General features: G+C 34.6%; 1 protein-coding gene and 1 long non-coding RNA gene across 2 annotated transcripts in view; one reads left to right on the forward strand and one right to left on the reverse strand.

Moving 5' to 3' along the window:
* LOC126753324 (roundabout homolog 2) overlaps positions 1-22,496 on the reverse strand; it is a 174,920-nt gene extending 152,424 nt beyond the window's left edge. The window contains exon 1 of the mRNA XM_050464678.1: positions 20,686-22,496. Within this exon, the coding sequence (XP_050320635.1) occupies positions 20,686-20,824 (139 nt within the window). The 5' untranslated portion in view covers positions 20,825-22,496. The remainder of the gene's footprint in view (positions 1-20,685) is intronic.
* On the forward strand, positions 1,603-2,600 carry LOC126753342 (uncharacterized). The gene is made up of 2 exons (XR_007666119.1): positions 1,603-2,209; positions 2,335-2,600. It is a non-coding gene; the product is annotated as an uncharacterized LOC126753342 (long non-coding RNA).
* Positions 22,497-22,708: the final 212 nt, after the last annotated feature.

Consider the following 22,708-nt stretch of genomic DNA (forward strand, 5'->3'; position numbering starts at 1 on the left):
CAAAGTAAACAGGACTTAAAAAAATAAACTGCACAAATGGCTTTTTCGGCAAAATCAATTTATTTTATTCAAAATAGTCTCCTTCTGCTTCAATACGGTTTTTGCCAAGACCAAGTCGAACAAGTGTTTTAGCTCGTTGGCCGGTATGGACGCCAGTATGCCGGTGCAAGCCTTTTGAATGGCCTCTACGTCAGCATGACGCTTTCCTTTCATGGGCAAATCCATTTTTCAAGGGTTTCTGTGTGCCTCTGAAGAAGTGGCCGATAAGACAAAAGTTAATGCATCTTCCTCAATTTAGTCTCCACCATAGCGGGGCTAAAAAATGACAATCTACGCATGCTAGATATAATGCACACAATACTGCCTTGAGGTAGAGGAAAAGAAGTTTGCAAAGGATCTTCCATGCAAAATAATCGCAACTATCTGTTAGGGGTTTCTTGACGATGCTTCAAAAGTTGCACAAATAAAACTTTCCCTACTGATGAACTTCTTTCGAAGTGGTTCAGACAGGAGGCTATAGGACAAGGGATATTAGGCTGCCGGTGCTGTCCCAATGGGTCTCCTGGAGGCCTAGGTGGGTAGTCAGACAGCCACTGAACATACCTAGCTAGCTTCCAGCTCTTTTACGCCGGAATGTTCTCTCATTTTTTCATTCGCTTATTTCTCTCTCCCTTTACTGCGCTTATTTTAACACTGCTTTTGTTGGTAGCTTTAATGGTATGGCATACTAGAGTATCATTTACATTTTATAAGTGAATTTTAAAGCAATTTTAATTTTGTAACTTTTTTAAAATCTATTTTTGCCATATATTTAATAAGTTTTTCTCCTATTTTAAAATTACCTCACTATATTTTCGCCGTTTTCATTTAAAAACAGTAACTGCACTTAACCTCACTATCCATTAGTTATCAATTTGATTTTAATTTACAACGCCATTAAATATGCATTTCCTTTTTCATTTGGATGGTGTGCACAAGCCTCAATTTATTTGCGCATTTTCCACATTTCATGACACATTTTAATATTTTATTATTTGCATTAATGCGCGGGCGCATGATACCCGGCAAGCGCTGATTGTCAGCAACACAACGTGAGCAATGAGTGAGCGACTGACTGCCTGACTGAGTGGCGGTATTTTTGTTTGCTGTCTCAATTAAGTAATATTGATTTTATTAAAATTTAATTAAAATGCACGACAGCTCACACGAAAGCCTCTACTTTTGCATGCGAACAGTGGCGCATTTGCCGGCCGTTAGTAAGCAAAAATAACACAAGAATTCACTATAAATATATGTATTGTATGTATATAGAAATTATGACATAACTACACGCCACATTGCGCTAAGTGCGCGCGCTTGTCGGCCAGCTGGTATCCTTGTTGTCGCAGGACATGCGTGTTTACGCAAAATTAGCACTGCGATTTTGTTCACAATGTTGTAAAGAATGCTTCATTAACTGATTTCGATCTCAATTGTGTGAGTCGTGAAAATTTATCACAAGCGAACGTCCGAACGAACGAACCAACTTGTTAAAAGCTTTACAACGCATCACGTGACTGCTGAAATTAAATGTTTTTTGCTTGTTTTTTTTTGTTTTTTTTTTTTAGCTTTTATATCGAAACTACAACTAAAGGCTTTGACTGCGCGAACAACGAAGTCACATAACTGTAAAGTATTGATGACTGAGGCAGACGGTTGGTGGTGCTGTGCGCCTGCTCTGCTGAAGTTGCAACTTCCGTGCGGCAAAAACGTACAAATAATTACAAATTGGATGACGAATGAATTTTAATTGCTGACACAGAAACTCGGCAAATAACCGCGGGCCAAAGATGGCAATGACCAGCAAACGCGGGGGCCTGCATTATGGGCGCGCTACCTCTACAAAGCGTATGCCTGGCGCGTTACCCGAGCAATGCAGTTGGAACTCGAATACTTGTTGCCCACAATAAGTAGCCTGTTGGAGACTTTTTTGTGGAATATTTGTTGTATAATGGTGGCCGGAATGCGACGACTGTATAATTAATATTTAATGGACCATAGACCCAACTGTATTCATTAGGTTTCTTATATTTAAAGCGAATTAAAAAAGTATCGCAGGCTGTGGCGGAATTTTCAGACAGCTTGTGGTGATATAGTTGCAAAAAGTTTCAATGATGACTTGCAAATAGGATAATAGAAGGAGGAACAATAACAACAGACTTTATTCTCGGTAAGCATTATCAAGCAAATGCTTACTTGTGAGCGTTTTACTCAAATTAATTTTTTTTCCACAAATATTTTTTTTAAATTTGTGTAATGGTTCGCTAACAATGTGTAATTTGGTGTGATTGACAGGTCAGCCAAAGAATACATTATTCTTTTCTTTTCTAAAATATGATTAATGGCATTCTGGCAGTGGCATCAAGCTTTCTTAAGAAGTAGCGGTTACCAAAGAATGAGCATACAGTAAGAAAAAACAATCACAGCATCAACTCATCCCAAACGGGTTTTGCACATCATGAAAAATAATTAAAATTTAATATTTTTGTAAAGAATTATATACATGGCTTTCACTTTTCATTAAAAGAGAAAGCTTAAAATACAACAATTTCGAAAAATTATAGACTTTTGTTTTTATTTAAGAAATAACGGTAAAAATTTAGTCCTAATATTAAATTTTAGTATTCTAATAACCGTTTGAGAAGTAGACATTTCTTTGGGATGAAATTAATGAAATATAAATATAACGCCTAAAGACATGCAATGATAAATAAAGTACTGAAATGAAAAAAAAGAGGTCAAGATGCAGTCATATTAGTTTATTTGTTCAGCTCAAGTTTGTTCGGTTAATGTGTCCAATTCTTTGTCGAACATCCCTCAAACCCATATTTTTCTGAAAGAAGTATCAACAATAACTAATATAATGGAATTTACGGATCCTGAGCACATTAAAAAGGTCTATAGGACCACGACTAAGAAGATTTCTGAAAGAAAAATAATTTTTCTCATCCATAACAAAGTTCAGACACACTACACTTATGCTATCTTCATCAATTTTGGGTCTGATCACCATTTCTCCCCTAATTACCATCATTTCTTAAGTAATATTGATGCTACAAAACATTTCCAATATTTAAGCGCATGTGTAACATCTTAAATTCACCCCCTGCCACTCGAAATCTCATAAAGTTTGATAAGAATAACATATGCTATCTAAATTTATTACATCTTTTCGCATTTAATCGCTCATGAGAGCGAACATGTGACGACGCCATTGCGTTAAATGACTCTGCACTAACTCCAGCATTTGACCTATTTTTGCCCGACTCACGTTCACAAAGTCACGTTCTTTTCATCGAACTCTTTTTGCATTCTAGATAACATTTCGAATGCATGTGTGACTAGAAGCAGAGAAAAAAGATTCTGCATATCATTTCTCGTTTCTCATACTCGTACATACTCGAATGTAAGTATATTCCTCTTTCATACATGTGATGGAGCAAAGTCATTTGATAGCGACACCACGGAAGTGATAGCAGCATAATGATATGGGAGAAAGAGATCAGCTCTCAGTGGATGCAGTGTGGTTGTTTGATATGGAATATTTTAGAATATAAATTTAAGGATTTATTTTCTTTTACTGAATTGATGAGATTTAAGCGGACCCGTCATTTCAGTTTACAATGTAAATAACTCGGAAGAGAAAGAGAACTGTAGCGCCTAACTAAATAGTTTCACATTAATCTGGGTATTTAGGTCTCTCGGATATTTATGAGTACTTAATAATATATATTTTTTACAAAATATTTTTTTTTCTCTACGTTATGAAAGTATAAGGTATTACAGTCCTTACTTTAGAAGAAAACCGCAAAAAATTGGACCCAACATACTTGTATAAGGGTAAGTTCTAGATAGTCTTTTCGCATTTAATAACTGGTATATGCAAACAAGGAACAAGGAGTCATTTTGAACTGTGAACCGCATGCAATTGATTATTTCTTCGAATTTTTGGTAAACCTAACATTTTATCAACATATTGTTAGACACCATGGCAGCGAATATAGTTATTAAGGATTTTTGAACCCAAAAAATCAATATTTTTAGAATACTACCCCAGAAAACTAGCTGTTTTTTGACTCTTTTCCTTGGATTGATGATCATACCGACGAGACTTCGCTTAAAATTATATGATCGGAGTAATGAAGATGACAATAATTTTGAAATATAATTTGATAATTTAATTTTTATACTCTCGCAACAATGTTGCTAAGGAGAGTATTATAGTTTTGTTCACATAACGGTTGTTTGTAAGTCCTAAAACTAAAAGAGTCAGATATAGGGTTATATCTATATACCAAAGTGATCAGGGTGACGAGTAGAGTCGAAATCCGGATGTCTGTCTGTCCGTCCGTCCGTGCAAGCTGTAACTTGGCTCCATAAGAAGGTTAAGTTCGAAGATGGGCAAAATCGGCCTACTGCCCACACAATGGCGGAAACCGAAAACCTATAAAGTGTCATAACTAAGCCATAAATAAAGATATTAAAGTGAAATTTGGCACAAAGGATCGCATAAGGGAGGGGCATATTTGGACGTCATTTTTTTGGAAAAGTGGGTATGGCCCCGCCTCCTAATAAGTTTTTTGTACATATCTCGGAAACTATTATAGCAACATGTCAACCAAACTCTACAGAGTCGTTTTCTTCATGCATTTCCATATATAGTTCAAAAATGGAAGAAATCGGATAATAACCACGCCCACCTCCCATACAAAGTTATGTTGAAAATCACTAAAAGTGCGTTAACCGACTAACAAAAAACGTCAGAAACACGAAATTTTACGGAAGAAATTGCAGAAGGAAGCTGCACCCAGGCTTTTTTTAAAAATTGAAAATGGGCGTGGCCTCGCCCACTTATGGACCAAAAACCATATCTCAGGAACTACTATACCGATTTCAATGAAATTCGGTATATAATATTTTCTTAACACCCTGATGACATGTACGAAATATAGGTGAAATCGGTTCACAACCACGCCTTCTTCCAATATAACGCTATTTTGAATTCCATCTGATGCCTTCTCTGTATAATATATACATTAGGAACCAATGATGATAGCGGAATAAAACTTTACACAAATACGGTATTTGAAAAATATATAAATGACGTATAATGAAATCTCGATTATCACTTTATCATGCGAGGGTATAAAATGTTCGGTGACACCCGAACTTAGCCCTTCCTTACTTGTTTAATATAATTTTTATATTAGCTTTCAAAACCTATATATACTTTTGGCAAAACAAGATCTCAGTTTTTCACTTTTCATCAAAATTGTTTGATATACCATGGTTGAGAAATAAAGAATCCATCGTGTGGTTGAATGAAATATGCAACGTGAAATTATAGCGTCCAGGTTAAACAAAAATAAACCACACACTTTGAAAAGGCCGATATTGGATCATTATAGCATATACAAGTAGCTACCTTATAAATTGACTGATCAAAACCAAGTTCTTGTGAGGAAAACTTTTTTGACGATACTACTACGAGATAAAAATTGTAAAACTTTGGTCATAATTGTAATATTCTTAACTTATTCTTCATAGTCTATGTTGTTCTCCTCAAAGTAATCCTCCTTGGCCCTAATACACCTGTGCAGTCCTCAAAGCAGTTATTAAAGTCAACTTCCGGAATAGCCTTCAATCCGCGTAGCGATTCACATATAATGCCTTCAATTGACTCAAATCGGTTTCCCTGGAGTGGTCATTTGAGCTTGCTATATAGCCCAAAGTCGCACAAAGCTAAATCAGGCGAATACGGTAGTTGCAGCACGATATTGGTTGAAAATTTCGCGCACAACTCACGAAGAATCTAGCCGACTAACCATTTGTTCCAGGTCGTAAGCATAGCTTCAAGTCTCATGGCCAGTAATAATATGTTTCATGACATCCTGGTAGTCGGAAAGCATTGTTTCACAGACGTTAACGCAACGCTGTTTGTCGAAAAATTTTAGTGATTTTGGAACCAATCGTGCTTTCACTTTTCTAAGGCCTAAATGATCTGTCAACATGATTTTTATTGCTCCTTCCGATATTCCATTAATGCCAGTAAGATCTCTTATAGTTAATCGTCGAATCGCAAGTACCGATTTTTTTATTTTATTGACGTATTGATCAGAAGTTGGTGTTGATGGCCGTCGGGGACGTGGTTTATCGTTAACGCGTTCTCCGACCTCTTTGAATAATTAGTATATAGCTATCAAAAAGACTTGTTTACGACAAACAATTATCACCGAATACCTTTTCCAACATTCTGAAAAATTTGGCAACAGAAATTTGAACCCGCAGACGAAATTTTATGGAGCTTTTTGCTGAATAATTTCATTCATCGCAAACACTAATTATTATTTTGATGTGAAATTTGACATAGATATCACCGACAGTCACACCAACTTAGAAACAAATATTTCGACAAATGGGTTTCACGGGAACTTTGAATTAAAAAGTCTTACTATTTATTGCCTATGGCAATAAGTAATCATCGAACATGTTGCTGAGATCGGATTGCTATAGCATATAGTTGCTATACGAACTGATCAATCAAAATCAATATAAAGATTTTTTACGCACTTCTAGCATATAACAAGTATGCCTGTGAATAGTGTTATAGCTGCAACTGAAGTAAATACATTTTAGATATTCTTTATATCACCTGTTCGACAGACATTTTCCTACCACGATATATAAGTATATTTTTATATACCATCTTTTAATCTACTTAATTTTCCTTAAAAATTGCCATTACTTATGCATACATACATATATGTCGGCTGTATACGGCTATATCTGCGTAAGCGGTTTTTACGCCAATAAAGAAGAAGAAGACATACATGTAGGCGCCACAAAAATGAACTTGCCATACAGATTAACTCCGAACGCTGTGATTCTCTGAAAAACCCGCTATAATATTTGTTCTGCTACTTTGCTTATTTGTATTCAGCGCCTTTGGCTATGCTTCTCAACTTTACCTATGTACTTGTATACATGTATGTATATATATATATAACTGTAAGCTTAATGAATTAAGCTTTTAATTTTTATTGATGTAACTTTATTAAAAATATTACGTGCCGACGCATAATTATGAGACGGAAAATTTGGGCAGCAAAATGGTAGAAAAATAATGTTACATACACACATACATGTAGACAAGCAGAGGTATACACTTGTAAGATACATACTCTCATGCACAAAAGTAAGCATTTCCTTGTGTCCATGTGTCAACCGCCAACAAATAAAACGCACACACACATGCAAATGTATGTATGTGTAGTCGTGAGTGTCCACTTTCACATAAAAATATTCAGCGCACACAAAGGATGATAAAGGCTGACGCCAATACAGGCACACACACACCAACACATACAACATGCCGATATCAACATGTATATATATGTGTGTGTGTGTGTGTGTTTGTGGACACCTGCACTTGCCAATAATACAGCGACCACAATACAAGTATTCATTCATTTAGCCCGAAGCGTGGCGTGAACGCTGGCAAATGAGACGCCACCGCCGCAAAAGGACATCAACAATATTTTGATTAAGTTAATTAAGCAATTTTATTTGATGTGCGCAACATGGTGTGCGACAAAGGCAACATGACGACAGTGGCGCTGACAAGATGCAGCGGGCGGGGCCGGACACAGAGGGAGCGGGAGCGGCAGTGGCGGAGACAGAATGTGGCAGTGAAAACATGCGCGAGCATAAAGGCAGCAGCTGCAACAGGAACAGCAACAGCAACAACAAATACAAAAACAACAACAAAAATAACAGCAGCAACAAAAGCAACAAAAACAACGGCAATTAAAGCAGTAATGACAATAAGAGCAACAATATCGTATAGGTCAGCTCACACACACATCACACATATTTATTTGCATGTGTGTATGTATATGTGTGAGTGCGTTGCATCCTTTTGCCGTTGCCAATTGTTTTCACAGCTGTACTTTCCGCTACAACAGCAACAGCAACAAAAATTTCCTCGTTTGTGTCTGTTGCTGCTGATAAAGACAACAACAACAATAACAACTAGCCAACATTTTACATAAATATCGCGTTTATTGTGCAAACACCGTTGTTATCCTCATTATCATGGCCACACGCTGTGCGCTGTGCGAAAATAGTGTTGTTGTTTTTACCACACAATGGGCAGTTTTACGCGGAAGTTTATTCAGCAAGCACCTGGGAATGTTGGAAATTGTTGCGCACAGGCACAGGTGTAATTGTGTGAATAAATAGGAACTAGAAATAGAAAGGGCTACTGCAAACCGCTTAAATTAGTGTTGAAGCGTGAATAGCTTAGTTAATTAATGCATTTTTGGGAATGATGTACGGTAAATATAGAGAAAATATTATAAAGAAACCCACTTATAGGTACAGTTATCTCATCTCGTATTGCTAAAAAACACCTTTCTGGAAATTTAATGAGTTTCGGCACGCATGAATCGACATATTCGGAGTTATTTCAACATTTTCTTTCACAGAAATTTTTTCTCTACTTCCATCAAGAGTCTGTAGCATATGATGCCTCACATAAGAGAATGACCATTATTTGAACGAATATCCAACAAGTTCTTACACTTTTGCTTCCACGGTAGATGTGTTATTCCACATATTTGTGGCTCGAGCAAACATTTTTGAATATTTTGAGGGTACCTACAAGTAATTTAAATCACAGGTTTTATGTTCACCACCACGATACCCAATATTTCGCTTGAAATTTTGTGTTTCTGCTGAAACCACTCATAAGGAATCGTTTAAAATGTAGAAAAATTGTTTTAAGAAGTTTACTTTATAACGAACACAAATATTTTAGTAGCTCAAGACATTATGAAATTGCATGAAATTATCGAAAAATTGGTTGCTTTTGTTCTTCCACCGCTGTTAATGACGAATATATCATAAAATTTAAAGAATCACAACATTTTGGTTAATGTTTGAAGCGAATACCACAAAAACCAATAATCGGCTGAAGACAACTTCGACTTAGAAGCTGATTTTTCCAGTCCGTGTCAAATTTGATCAGATGGAAAAGGCTGCTTAATTTTCATTTTGCAGGCCTAAAAGGCACCGCGATTTAGTGCAGCTTATATAATTCTAAAAGTGAAGCAAAATTTGAACCTTATTAATTCATAGGCCAAAATCGGAATTATAAATATGATATGATTTTTTGTATAAATATCACATTTTTCTTGTGCTACCTTTATGTCCTCCACTTTATGTATGGCCTAATAAAAATAGAATATTCACAAATTCGACCAGGTTAGATAATTTTTGGAAGCAAAACAGTCATAGTGGGTTAAAACCAAAAGTAAGAGAAAAATCAAATAACAAACATGAAAGGAAAACTAATTTTTTAGCGATCTGAGGACAAAAAGTAAAAAGGAAAGGTTCATGGTTTAAAACAAAAATATGTTTGGTAATTCCATTTAAAAACTTTCGAGAGATATGAAATTTTATAACGTATAGTATAATCAACTAAACGCTGCCTACATTGAGGCACATGCATATAGTTTATGGTACAAAAGCTGCTATGAAAGAGAATTTTTCACTAATAATACTTTCTAATACTAATAACTGCTGCTTTATTATGCTTCTATAATGTAGCTTATATTAGGTTGTCTAAAAAGTCTTGCGGTATTTTCGCTAGTTGGCGCTGAAAGCGCGTAGTTCTAGTTTTATTCGTCGCATCGGGTCAAGCTATACCTTTTTGGAAAGCTCATTTCACGCGCTAACACGCGTTTGATTGATTGTCGTTTCTTTTAAGTCGTTCGTGAGTTATAGCGTCGCAAACATGGAGCAAAATAAAGAGAAAATACGGCATATTTTACAGTACTACTACGATAAAAGTAAAAATGCATCTCAAGCCGCCAATAAAATTTGTGCAGTTTATGGACCCGATACAGTTTCCATTTCCACCGCATAACGATGGTTTCAACGTTTTCGTTCTGGTGTAGAGGTGGTCAAAGATGCGCCACGCTCCGGAAGGCCTGTCGTCGAAAATTGCGATAAAATCGCTGAATTGGTCGAAAGAGACCGGCATAGTAGCAGCCGTAGCATCGGTCAAGAGCTGGGCATGAGTCATCAAAAATTCATTTCAATTTCAATAAAAAAAAAAATCAATAAAAATACCGCAAGACTTTTTTGACAACCCATTATTTTAACTTTACCTCTATCTTTATAACATTTTTTGATATCTACTCCTTAACACTTTGAATCTCTCCAAAGAAATTTGTTTCTTTTTTCGAAATAACTTGCATCAGCCTTGTTATTTAAGCAAATATTTTAAAAACTTATGCTACCTTTGTATTCTTTTCACATTCCCTTCCTCATATATGTATATACTTTTACTTTGATCTGCAAGAGTTCTTTCTTTCGACATTCGAAGTGATATGGAATTGATAGCCGCTCGAGATTACAATCGAGTCTCAAGTGAATATCTTGCAGCAACTGACACTGTCACTGTGACTTTAGTGCAAGTATACATACACACATGTAAGTTTTTTGCTCACAAAGGAATATAAAATTCCTCCCTACATATGTTTCAGAGCTATTTGTTTTGATATTTCGCAAAAAAAGTAGCCAAGCGCAGGCAAGCAGAAAAAAACTTTACAAAAAGTAAATGCGTGAGGCCGACTGTATCAAATATTCACATATGCCTGCTCTTAGCAAGGTACAGAAACTATAATATACACACACATGTATGTAAATATGTATATATACATCCATGCAAACCCACATCCATAATCAATGAATGATAAACCCGCCGAGCATGCCACATCACGGCTCAGCAGATTTGACTGGCACTGCAATTGAATTTCAATATAAACCGCCACCCTGCCAACAACAACAACACACTTGTGCCGGTTTATCGGCACACAGCGTTGCTTGTGTGTGGCGCGCCGTTTGTTTTGTTGATTGCGGTGAGCACGCAGCTGGCATACAAGCGTCTACGCATCCATATATTCGAAGACACACACGAATCGAATGTGCTGGGGACTTACTTGTATAAGAATTTACTCCATAGACATTGTATTTGTATACATATGTGTGTTTGTAAGCGTGTCTACTTCATCTATTCAGACTCAGTTTAATGTTCGTACGCTTGTGCTCTTATTGATGTCGAGGTCCGCATTTGCACCGATTCCGCTTGGTTGTCCTCATTTCCATTGCATATTTCGCGGCGTTTATGCGCATTTACTATTTGTGAAATTTCCGCTTAAGTGAAGCATGTCACGACACAAATTCCTTGTCATTTGTATGCGAAGGAGTTGATTTAGGAGAGAGGCCTATTTTTACCAAATTTTTTGTTAACAAAAAATGATTTTTTTCCGATATCTGATCAATATAAAGAAAGAAAAAAACAATTTTTATGCAAAAATTCTTTTTGGGATATAAGAAGGAAATTTTGCAACAAATTTCGAGAAAGAAAACAAAATTTTGTACAAAGTTTAAAAAAAAAGCACGAAAATAAGGTTTCACATATCCACATCACCATTGTATGATTTGTCATTAAACCTTATTTAATACATTATTGGAATGCGCCTAATTGTAGACAACGTTTAGCATACAGAACTGTATATTTTAAAATGTTCTACTGTTTTATAAAAACTAAACTGAAATTATTATTTTTAAGCTTAATAAAACAGTAACAAATCAAACCTAAAAGTAAAAAGCAAAAACTACATAATTAAAAGCATTTTTTTATTTAAATAAAAAATTTTTTAGAAATTCTTCTTTTAATTTTAGGATACAAACTTTTAGCTGAAAATCAAAGTATTATCTAAATATCAATTAAATAATCTGAAAATCAATTAAATTGTCATTCACAGCAGCTTGTTTATAACAAATTACAAGAATGCGCCTAAAGGTAGGCAACGTTAGCAAACAAGGTCATAAATTAAAAAAATTTCTTGCGTTTTCTAAGATTTTAGGTGTTATTGACTGGAGTTCTTAATAGATGCATGAAAAACGATTATTGTTAACGGGTTACGGCGATTTTGACATCGGCTTTTTTTAATTTTTTTTTTTTTTGAATATTATGATATGTATAGAATATTTTCCCAAGGTCTCAAGGCAATAGCAATAAAAGTTTAGAAGATGGCACTTTTGAGAGAGCGGTCCGTCAGACTAAACCAGTCGGCTACTTCCATCTGTGATGATTAAAAATCATACCTAAAATCATACTATTCTGCTTGCAACTTTGCCAAAAATGCTTTCTTTTTCAAATTCATCGATTAATCTGGACCTATTCTCATGTACTGCAATTTAAATTTTTGTTTTTTTATGAATCCTTTGTCTGTTATGTTGACCACCACGAGGAGAAATTTCTTTAGTGGCTCTATTTCAAAAAAAAAAAAAATATTATAAAATTTAACGACATATTATTCAAATGAGAGAACTTATTTTTTTGTTATTGCTTTGCTTGAAGCTTTTTTATATAATAAAATCTTTATAACTTTTCATTGCAACCTTAATTCATCACTTTCAATGTATGTAAAGTTTTCGGTCCTTTTTTTCTAAGATTGTGGGAGCTCAAAGCTTTCCGTAATATCCTCTACTTGGTATTCATATTGCAGTTTTTTTTTGTATATGTATGTATATGTACATATTTTTATAGATAGAGACTGGCTTTACACATATGCATATTTGAATGTATATGTGTATAGGTATTTACATTGGCGAATATGGCAGGCGCTATAGCTTGTAAACTGTGCTCAATTGAATAATATCCTGTCATTTGGTTGTCTGATCCGTTGTTTTATCATGGCGAACAATCTAAATGCCTCAACGCATAACACACACACACACAAACAAGCATACATACGAGCATGTGTATTTATAAGCTTTGGATACTGTGGAGCGTATAAACGGCCATTGGCGCAGCGTGGACAAGCTACACACAAATACACATATGCTTTCACAATGCAAGCAATCGTGCCACAATGCACAAAGGCACAGTTGGTCAAATATATCAGTAAATATAACGGTCAACTAGTGGGAAAAATACGTTACAGTGCACAAAAAATACCTGGCAGCATGTTATAATACATATATACTTATGTATATATATATGTGTTTGTATATACTTGTACTATATATGTATATGCATAAGCAAATAGTGAATAAAGCCAGCGCAAGCCAGGACTAAAAGCGAATAATAACTGTATATTGCGAAAGTAACTGCTGCTGAGGTACGTTTGGGTGATATTTACGTGTTATAATAAAGTTTCATCTCTCGCTGTTCATTAGTTTTGTTAAAATATTATTTAATATTTTGAACGCGTCGACTTAACTAATCAAAACTCGTTCAAAATTAATGAGCTATCAAATGCTTTTCAAAATATGTAATTTTAAGAGTGTTTTAAATCAACTAGTTGCGGACTAGTTTTGTTAGGACTAGTCCTTTATAAGATTTTTTTCATGTTCTTATGACCATTTATGGAAACTACTATAACATATGTATGTATGTATGTTTTTTACTGGTTTCAAAGTAACTAGTTATGAACTATCTTTTCGAAATCCTCTCGCTAGTCATTCGATAGACTATTCAAATACTAATATTATCAACTGATTTTTAAACATATAATTTTTAATTACTTTCAAAGTAACCAGTTGCGGAGTAGGTTCGTTAGAACTAGTCTTTGTTTTATTTAATTTTTTTTATTCTTAAGAATATTTAGTTACTTAAATATATATTCCTCAACTGGTTTTGAAATAACTATTTATGAACTAGTTTTGAAAAACACTTGTTATTCGGATTTCAAGCCAAATTTTTCAAACTTTTATTCTTTGAAACTGATTTCAAGCTAACTGGTGTAGCACTATCAAAAGAACTAACTACAAGCAAACTGGTTTAGTACTATTTCTGTCTATTTCTTAAAGGAACTGCCATTTCGATAGACTAAACAATTTTATAAAATTGTACATATACTAAGTTATTGAAAAGTATTTTAAACTTATCTTAAAGTAACTAGTTATGAACTATTTCCGAACAACTCGTACTTCGATAAAATATTTGAATTTTAAGACATTTTACATACTAACTTCCCATTTCTTATTGTATTATATAATTTGTTGCTAATTTCTAGCTAACTGGTTTAGAACTATTTTCAAAATAACTAATAATTCATTAAATAATTAAATTTTTAAAAATTCTTCCTTGCAATTTAGGTACTCAAATAAATATTTTAATTTCAAACCAACTAGTTTCTAACTACTCTCAAAGGAACTAGTAATTCAATAGATTATATAATTTTAAACATTTTACATATTCTGTATTGCAATTTAGTTACTACAATAAATATATTAAACTGACCTCAAAGTAACTAGTTGCAGACCACTTTCGAAAAAACTAGTTCTTCTTATTTCTTTTTTTTAATTTTTAAACTAACATCAGATAATAATTTCTACCAAAATAATTAGTTGACATTTAAAAATAATGTGAATAATGTTACCAAGTATGAAAATTATTACCGATGCTCCTGCAGGGTACTATCGGTATGAGTAACAGCGTTGTAAAATAAACAAGCTCTGCGCGGATATGCGCGATTTTACGCTGGAGTATAAATAAATCCTGCAACGGTCATAAAATAAGAGGACACGAATATGCATACATACACATCCACATATGTGCTGCATAAAAAATAAGCGGCAGCAATATAAATACATGCACACACACATCACACTCTTTACATGCTTGTGCACGCCAGCGGAAGCTATTGCTGATTTTTGCCGATTTTATTGGCATTTTACGGCTGCCGCTGCAATTTCCCTTTTGTTTCTGCCGCCGCCATGCTTTTGTTTGCCCATTTGAGCACACAGCGCCTGGGTATATGCAACAATTGCGGCAATTTTACGCGCAATGTTATCTGCTGCCTTAGTTTTTTTCCTTTTTTTGCTTTTATTTACGTGAAATACTACAGTTAGTAGCGCGTTTTGTGTGCGAAATTTTAAATGTGGTAATTTTTAAATAAATAAACATTTTTTCGCGCCCTCGCTTTACGCCTCAGTACGCTTGCCACACAGCAGCGCAGTGCGAGAGCGTGTTGTAAATGTTTGCCGGATATGCGCGCTTTCATTATGAAAACGCCAACAAACACATACACACACGCATTTATGGCTTATTCATACACTCATTTATTTATGCATTTAATTCATTCAATTACACATTTCAGGCAATTGGCTGAGCATGGAATTGTAAAATGAATTAGCCACCGGCTGCGCATTTTGGACTTTTTTTCGAAGCTCAAGCGCTTAACGCTTGCGAAACGGCACTTTTTTCAGCGCTTAATCAGGGGATTTATTTGCATTTAAATGGGCTCACACGCACACTTATGTACATATATATACACAATTACATTTATGCATTTCACGCATACACACACACCAACAAACATTTTGTAATATAAATGTAAAGCAAGCGCGCAAAACGCTTTGTCGCTGTTGTGCGTTCGCTTGTATTTTCGTGCAAATTGCTTGTCCATTTGTTGGGTCGCATCTAACAGCATATGAATTATTCATTTCACCATTGAGGCAATTATCATTTACATATCTGAATGCTAAATTTCATGCGCCGTGCAAGGTAGTCGGCCCCTCATGCGCGCGCTCTCTCTCTCTCTCTCTCCACACTATACCACGCTTCAGCGCCCGCTATCCGAACCTAACATGCATAGGTGCTCGTCAGTCAAGCGACCGTGTGCACAGACACATAGAATTCCTTTCCCTTTGCTAGGATTTTCGTTATTTTTTGCTTGAGCGCCTAAATGTATGCTTCACTCAAGGGCATACCGAAAGGCTACCTTTAAAACTAACGAAATTATTGTGCCGGCCCCCACAATTTTGGCAGATTTTATGCTATTTTATGTACATGCATGTACATATTTAGCTTTTATTATTTATAACTTAGCCTAAGCATAAAGCTTGCCCAATTTCTCTCTCTTCCATTTTCTTATACATTTTCCACATATCAAGCACACTGCCATGTGGCTGCAGTTCATATCGTTGACCGCCTAGCCTGCAGTCAAAAGGGCATAAATTCTGTTTGCCCACGTTTTCCCCGAGTCCTGCATATTGATTACAATTTCATGCGAGCGCCAGCACTGCTAGGCAAGAAATCGATATCGGTGTAGACTACAGTGTCTTGTTGCTTTCTGGGAAAATCGTCGTATATTTTGGCAAGCAGTTGGTTGCCAAATTTTTGTTTATTTCCGTTGTTGTTTTTAACTTCGACTTTCCTTTTTGAGTTGCATTTATTACAGTCGCTGCCTGTTAACCCAAATTCTCAGCGGCGGCCATGCTCTCAGTATATTACAAGAATTGGATTTAAGGTGAACACGTAGTGCATTTTTAGACATTAAAGGTGATATGTTTCAGTGAGTGGCTGGTGTTAGGTATAATAGTATAAATATGAGAAATTTTTGCTACTGTTGTGATGATAATGGTAGTCTATCTTATCAGCAAAGCCTTAATAGACTGTGAAATATGTTCTCCATTTGAATGTGGGTTTAATCCTGAATCTTATTCACGATTATAGTAGTAGAGCACCAGGTATTTAAAAATTTTGGTTCAATTTTTCAGTAGTTCGTACTGCAGTTTGGAGGATTTATTTGCATTTTAACTAAAAAAGAAAAAAATCGATCATTTTTTCATATTCGTTCCTCTTTAACTAATACAAGTATATCTTCACTTAAAAAGCAAGATAACGCAACATCACTTTTCGTAGGTTTACAGGCGATCAAAAATCCACAAACCACTCATAAAACAACAAAACAACAAAACAAAAAAACAACAAAATCTGGGTTTTGGTTATGAAATGGTTATAAGTTGGATATATATTGGTTATATCTGAGAGCGGAAGCTTGAAATGTTACGATATTACATATATGATATGTTGTAGTGAATCGTAAGCAATAAAAAACTAAATTTTGATTTTATTATGATACTTTTTTTTGCATTTTATTAAAACATATTTAAAATAGAGAATTAAAAGAATTGCTCGCACAAAACTTAGTATTCTGTAAGAATGCCTTTATTATTATTGACTTGTCTTAGCAATAAAGAAATTTAGTTTTGGTTTTGATATTTGTGATTAACTAACAGTATTAGTTTTAACACTTATTCCTAATCAACGAAAACCAAGTAGTTTGCCTCATTCATTCCGACTATCAGTTTTCAATACTACAATTCGGTTAAACTACCTGATTTGTATTGCCAAAAAAATAATTAATTAACTTAGGCTACTATAATCAATTACTTTCCGACTAAAGCATTTAATAGAGCATCTTCTTCGAAAATATTAAATATTAACTCCACTTTCTAGGTGGAACCAATTTGCATTACAGAAAATATGGCATAAACATGTATTTATGAAAAGTTCTGTGAACTCAAAATTTTGTACTTCCAACTATGTCAGTCCAAAGGAAGAAAGATAGTAGATAGTACATATTGTAGGCTAAAGCACCAAAACCTGTGATGGTATCATTAGAAAGGCATTATTTGAAAAATAATAGTCACTTGCATGAGAGTAGGTTCTCGATTTTACACTCTTATATGTTTAGAGATAATATTCATACATATTTAGAAGAAGAAGAGGCTGACCACTTTCAGCTATTTTTGAAGCAGTGTTACCTCTTATTCAAGATTTCTTGTCAAATAAGTCAAGTAGTTATATAAATTAAAAATATGGTTTTAAGCATTTAAGAAGACAGAGAAACGATTATTATTAATATCTATATACAGGAAACACCTTTAGTACAGTAATCTCTTAACTAATAAAAATTTGTAATCTCTATATTCCAATGATTTAACTAGTTCGATAAATATGTTATCACATGCAATCGTCTATGCCACAGCTCGAGTAAAAAATATCTGAATAACCTACAACCGAACCTTATCAATTCTTCTTGCCCAGCTGATCATTTTGACATACGTATGAAGTGCACATGATATAAACTTAGAAATCAGTAATTAATCTCTTCTAGAAGAACAAAATTAGCTTAGACCAAGTAAAGATCAAAACTGAACCGGACTAGACAATTTAAACTGCGCGTGCGAACTGAACTTGAAAAAAATATTGCACAAGTATCTATAGGGATTCTACTATATTCCAAACATAAGCAATTCAGCAACACAAAGCATTCAGTGCGGGTCGGAAATTTGTGTCAAGCGAGAGATATAACGGAGTATCTCAACATCATTTATGCAACGACTCGACATATTTTGATTAATGTTATGGGTTTGAATCTTTTGCAAAAACGACGCCGGGCGGAGGTCACAAAAAGATGCTTGAAAAACTGAAATAATATAACTTATGTCAGTCCGGGTCAAATTTGATCAGACGGAGTATGGTTTGTTGGACTGAAAAATATGTAGAAATTTACTTGTATCTGTCATTTATGGCAAAAAAGTGGACTTTTCTAAAACAAAATGTAGACCCCAGTGCTTATGGGTGATCTTTTAACCAAAAATATATTGAAGGAATGAGTCAGAAAATGAAATTTGAGTTCTTTAATTATAATAGTACTATAAATCTGTATGACAAAAATGTGTTTATTCGAGTCAATACTGTCCTTATATTATATATTTATATATTTATATATTTTCTTTGTTGGTTTTAGCTCTTAAAGCAACGTAAGCATTTTAGGCCAGTGAAAAAGTTATGCAAGTGATAAAAAGTGAAAAAATTCAATATATAATTGGTTGAAACCCTTTGGAAAAAAAAACAGAAATGAAAGGAAAAATAATTAACGTGCGATCTGAGGTCGAGAAGCAAAAGGGAAGGGCATAGCTAAATTTTTAATGATTAAAATGGTTTAGCTCGATTTCTGACAAAACCAGGAGACCTATAGAAAAATGTTATATGCCAGAATTGTAGGTAATAAAAGGATCTAACACCTTTGTATGAACACATTTTTCTCATAACCTCTAAAATTGTTTGAAAAATTCAGTCAACCAAGTTTTTAGGTTCTTCATTTCAACTTGCAAAACAAATTTTCTTCATATACGAAATTTTGAGTAAATTTTCCTTCTTATGTTCCAAAAACGCTGTTTTTTAAGTAGAAATATATCTTTTTTCTTTGAAAATTTTTGATTGAAAATTACGTTTTTTTTATTACTAAGTCGAAATAAAAAAAAACCAAATTTTCAAACAAGAATTCTCACGTCAAAATATCACATTTACCAGAAAAGTTAGAAAACCTTCTGTTTGTTAAAATGTCTACTCTTTGTTTGTATAAAATATGTATATATGACACTACTCTGGAAACGTCTGTTCTAACATTCTGAACCTTTCGGCACCAGAAATTTGTTTTCCAATATGAAATTTAATGGACCTACTTTGCTGAATAATTTTACTCATCGTAAAAATCGCCGAATGCACTTTATGTACTGCAGAGAGACAAGCGTATACTAAACACTAAAGATTATTTTAATGTGACATTTGGCAGAGATGTCACTGACAGTCATACCAACGTAAAAAAGCATATTTTGACGAATGGGTTTTCGCGCGAAATGTAAATTAAAAAGTCTTACTATTTTTTGCCCATAGTATGAATTTTCTCAGAATATGCAAAAGATCGATTTTTCACAGCTGTTGCTACGAAATATCAAGTATATGAAATAAAAAACAGCTTCGAAGCGTTTAGTGGTTTTTTACTTCCTAAGTGAAAATTGGCAATAGTAGTTTTCAGCTTGCCTACTGATGTTTACATTAGCTGAAAATGCCACGCTTAATTTTTGTCTACAAAGCTTTTATATATTTTAACATATAAATGCACTACCTGACCTACTGAACCAACATTTATTAGACTATATCGTAAATACTCTGCACTTAAACAAAGCCTTACATGAAAAAATGTATGAAAGGCAGTACCGTTAAAAGCAAAAGTTCCGTTCTGTTCATTGGTCACGTACTAAACATTAAACACAATCATATTACGTGTCCATTGCCGCCTGTTTGAGGCAATTTTATCAACGTGTGCCTGGCAAGGACCAGGCTAGAGAGCCAGCAGGAGCCTAAATGGGTATGAAGGTATGTAAATGTATACATATAGCGGTAATCTACATAGTATTATGCCGTTCTACTTAAGTAGATAGCGGCACATTTAAGGTTAGAGACACACAAATACACACACACAAGCATCCGCCACACTTTATCACACGCTTATCGCCTGAAACAAGCGTCCGGAAAAGTTGGACTTTTACATTTATATGGCTTACAGCTCGCCTATAACAATGCCGTTATTTATGTGCTGTGTTGTAACAACTTCAAACTAATAAATTTATTGCACTTCAACGCAAGCACAAAAAGTTTAAATGAGCTTTGTGTTGTTGGTGCGGGTTTGTGTACAATTCTTTTTTTGTATTTTTCTTTCTTGTTGTTTATTTGTTTTTGTTTTGGGTTTTAGCTACATTTTCGTTGCTGTTTGTTTGGCAACTTAAAGTTGTATAAATTTTTTGCTGTTTTTTTTCTTTTAAGATTTTTTTTGTTTTTTCTTTTTAATATTTTTGGAGGTTTTTTCTTCTACCTTTTTATTGTCTTTTTTTTTTGAGGTTCTTTCATATACTTTCTTATTGTCTTTTGTATATATTTTTTTATTTCATTTATTTTTATTTATTTTTTTTTGTTTTTTTCTTGTCGCTTACCTTGTGCATGTGACCATTTGAGCAGAAAAAATATGACGAAGACAAATCGTATATCCATGTGTTGGCTGGCGTTTGTGCGCCGCGTCGTCCAGAACTTGCCACTGCTTAGCAGGTGGCTGAAGAGGCCAAGCAGTAGCATTTTATTTGCAGGGATGTCAATTTTTGTATTTTTTATTTATTACTTTTGCTGCGCCTAACAATGTTTGTGGCTCAAAGTCAACTTTAAATTAATTTTATTGTGTTTATTTCGTTGTTTTTTGATGCCAACTTTGCAAAAAACATTTTGCGAGACTTAAATGTGTGGATTTTTGGTTACATTTATGTATTTATAAATATTTAGTTATGTTGTTTATGCATGAAAATGCCATTATAATGAAGCATTTAATTATTATATGCTTTAATTATGCAAATATGGCTTGTTTTTAAGTCAAAATAAACTTTAAAATTAGTTTATGTATAAATAATTTTGCTTGAAAATTTCGTTTGGCGCACATTTTCATAAAATTTAAAGCACTTGATAGACATTTTTTACAAATTTTGTATTTTTATTAAGTTTACGTAAAATTTTTTTGAATATATTAAATTTGATGTATTTTTGCATTTCGTCGTAGAATTGTACAACACACGCTAAGCCACCAAGATCTGTATATTTTACAACTACATTTTTTTTTTTTGGAATATATTTAATACAAAAAAACTCACATCAATTTTTTGTTGAAGAAATTTTGAGTTTGCAACTTATTTTTTAAACAGCAATTGTTTTAAAGTTTTTTCTTAACAATTGCAACTTAATTAATTTTCAAAGTACACCAATTTTCCAAAAAAATTTTTAAAAATTCACTCAACAAACCGTTTACAGCAAGAAAAGCCACAAATATCCAAAAAAACATAGCCCACTTCAAGGCGCTACACTTTCAGTCAAGCGTTACATTGAGCGCCGTTAGCACACACAAGTGTTTCAAGTACCACTAATGCACACGAGCACCCGCACACACACACAAACACGTAGTGCTCGCTCGACAAATTCGTTTGCGTCCACAATTCAATTCAATTAGACAGTTTTAACGCCTGCCAACTACGTCGCCGATAATTACAACAAAAATTAATTGTCGCACTTAACCCAAAATGGATTTGTGTAAGTTAGCACCCAAGCGAAGCCAGACAGCGGCTAACGAGCCTTGAGCGGCGCAGCAGCGTCTGCAACAACGACGAATCACAGCAATTAGCGAGTAACGGCGTCAATGATAAACAAATGTTGGCGGCGGCGTGACGGCGTGACGCAGCAAACGACTGCAATATTAATGCGTTGACGGGCGGCGCGGCGGTGTAGCGCCAGCAACGCGACCGGAACAAGCGCTTAACCGCAACAGCAGGATGTTGGAGGCGGCTTAAATTGCGGCTGTTGTTGGGTTAAGTGCCTAAATGTAGGCAACGGAAAAGTCACAACGCACACAAACGCAGGAATTTAAGTCACTGGCAATTTTAAAGTGCTGCAACGCTTGAAAATTCGCACAGCGCTGTCTTTGCTCGGCCAGTTAGCCGCTTAAACGGCCAGCGCTGCCGGCTAAAGAGTAATTTAAAGCACACACACTGAACTACCGTTAGTTGCAGCAAAATCTTTACAGCTTTAAGTTAAAATCAAAAGCATTTTTCGTCACAATTTCAATAAATTCAACACTTTCCCGAACACAACTGTTCATTACACACTCTGTATTGGTTTATCATCAACAGTTTGCGTGAAAAAAATTCCAACATTTACGACGTCGAACAACCGTAGTTGCGGCCTTTTCGCACGATAACCAAAGCTCAACTGAATTTCGTGTCCTGGCAGGAAGTACACAGTTGCTGGAGCGCACAAGTTGCGTTGTTTTTGTTTTTGTTGTTTCTTTGCTTTGCTTCGTTTCAACAGGAAGTTTGAAGTTATTTACACAGGCCACCACACGCACACACCTCCGCACATATACACACACACAAACAAACGCCTATGAATGAATTACAAAGTGTGGTGAATTGCCGTTTACGA

Source organism: Bactrocera neohumeralis, chromosome 3, assembly GCF_024586455.1.
Source record: "Bactrocera neohumeralis isolate Rockhampton chromosome 3, APGP_CSIRO_Bneo_wtdbg2-racon-allhic-juicebox.fasta_v2, whole genome shotgun sequence".
Classification (NCBI taxonomy): domain Eukaryota; kingdom Metazoa; phylum Arthropoda; class Insecta; order Diptera; family Tephritidae; genus Bactrocera; species Bactrocera neohumeralis.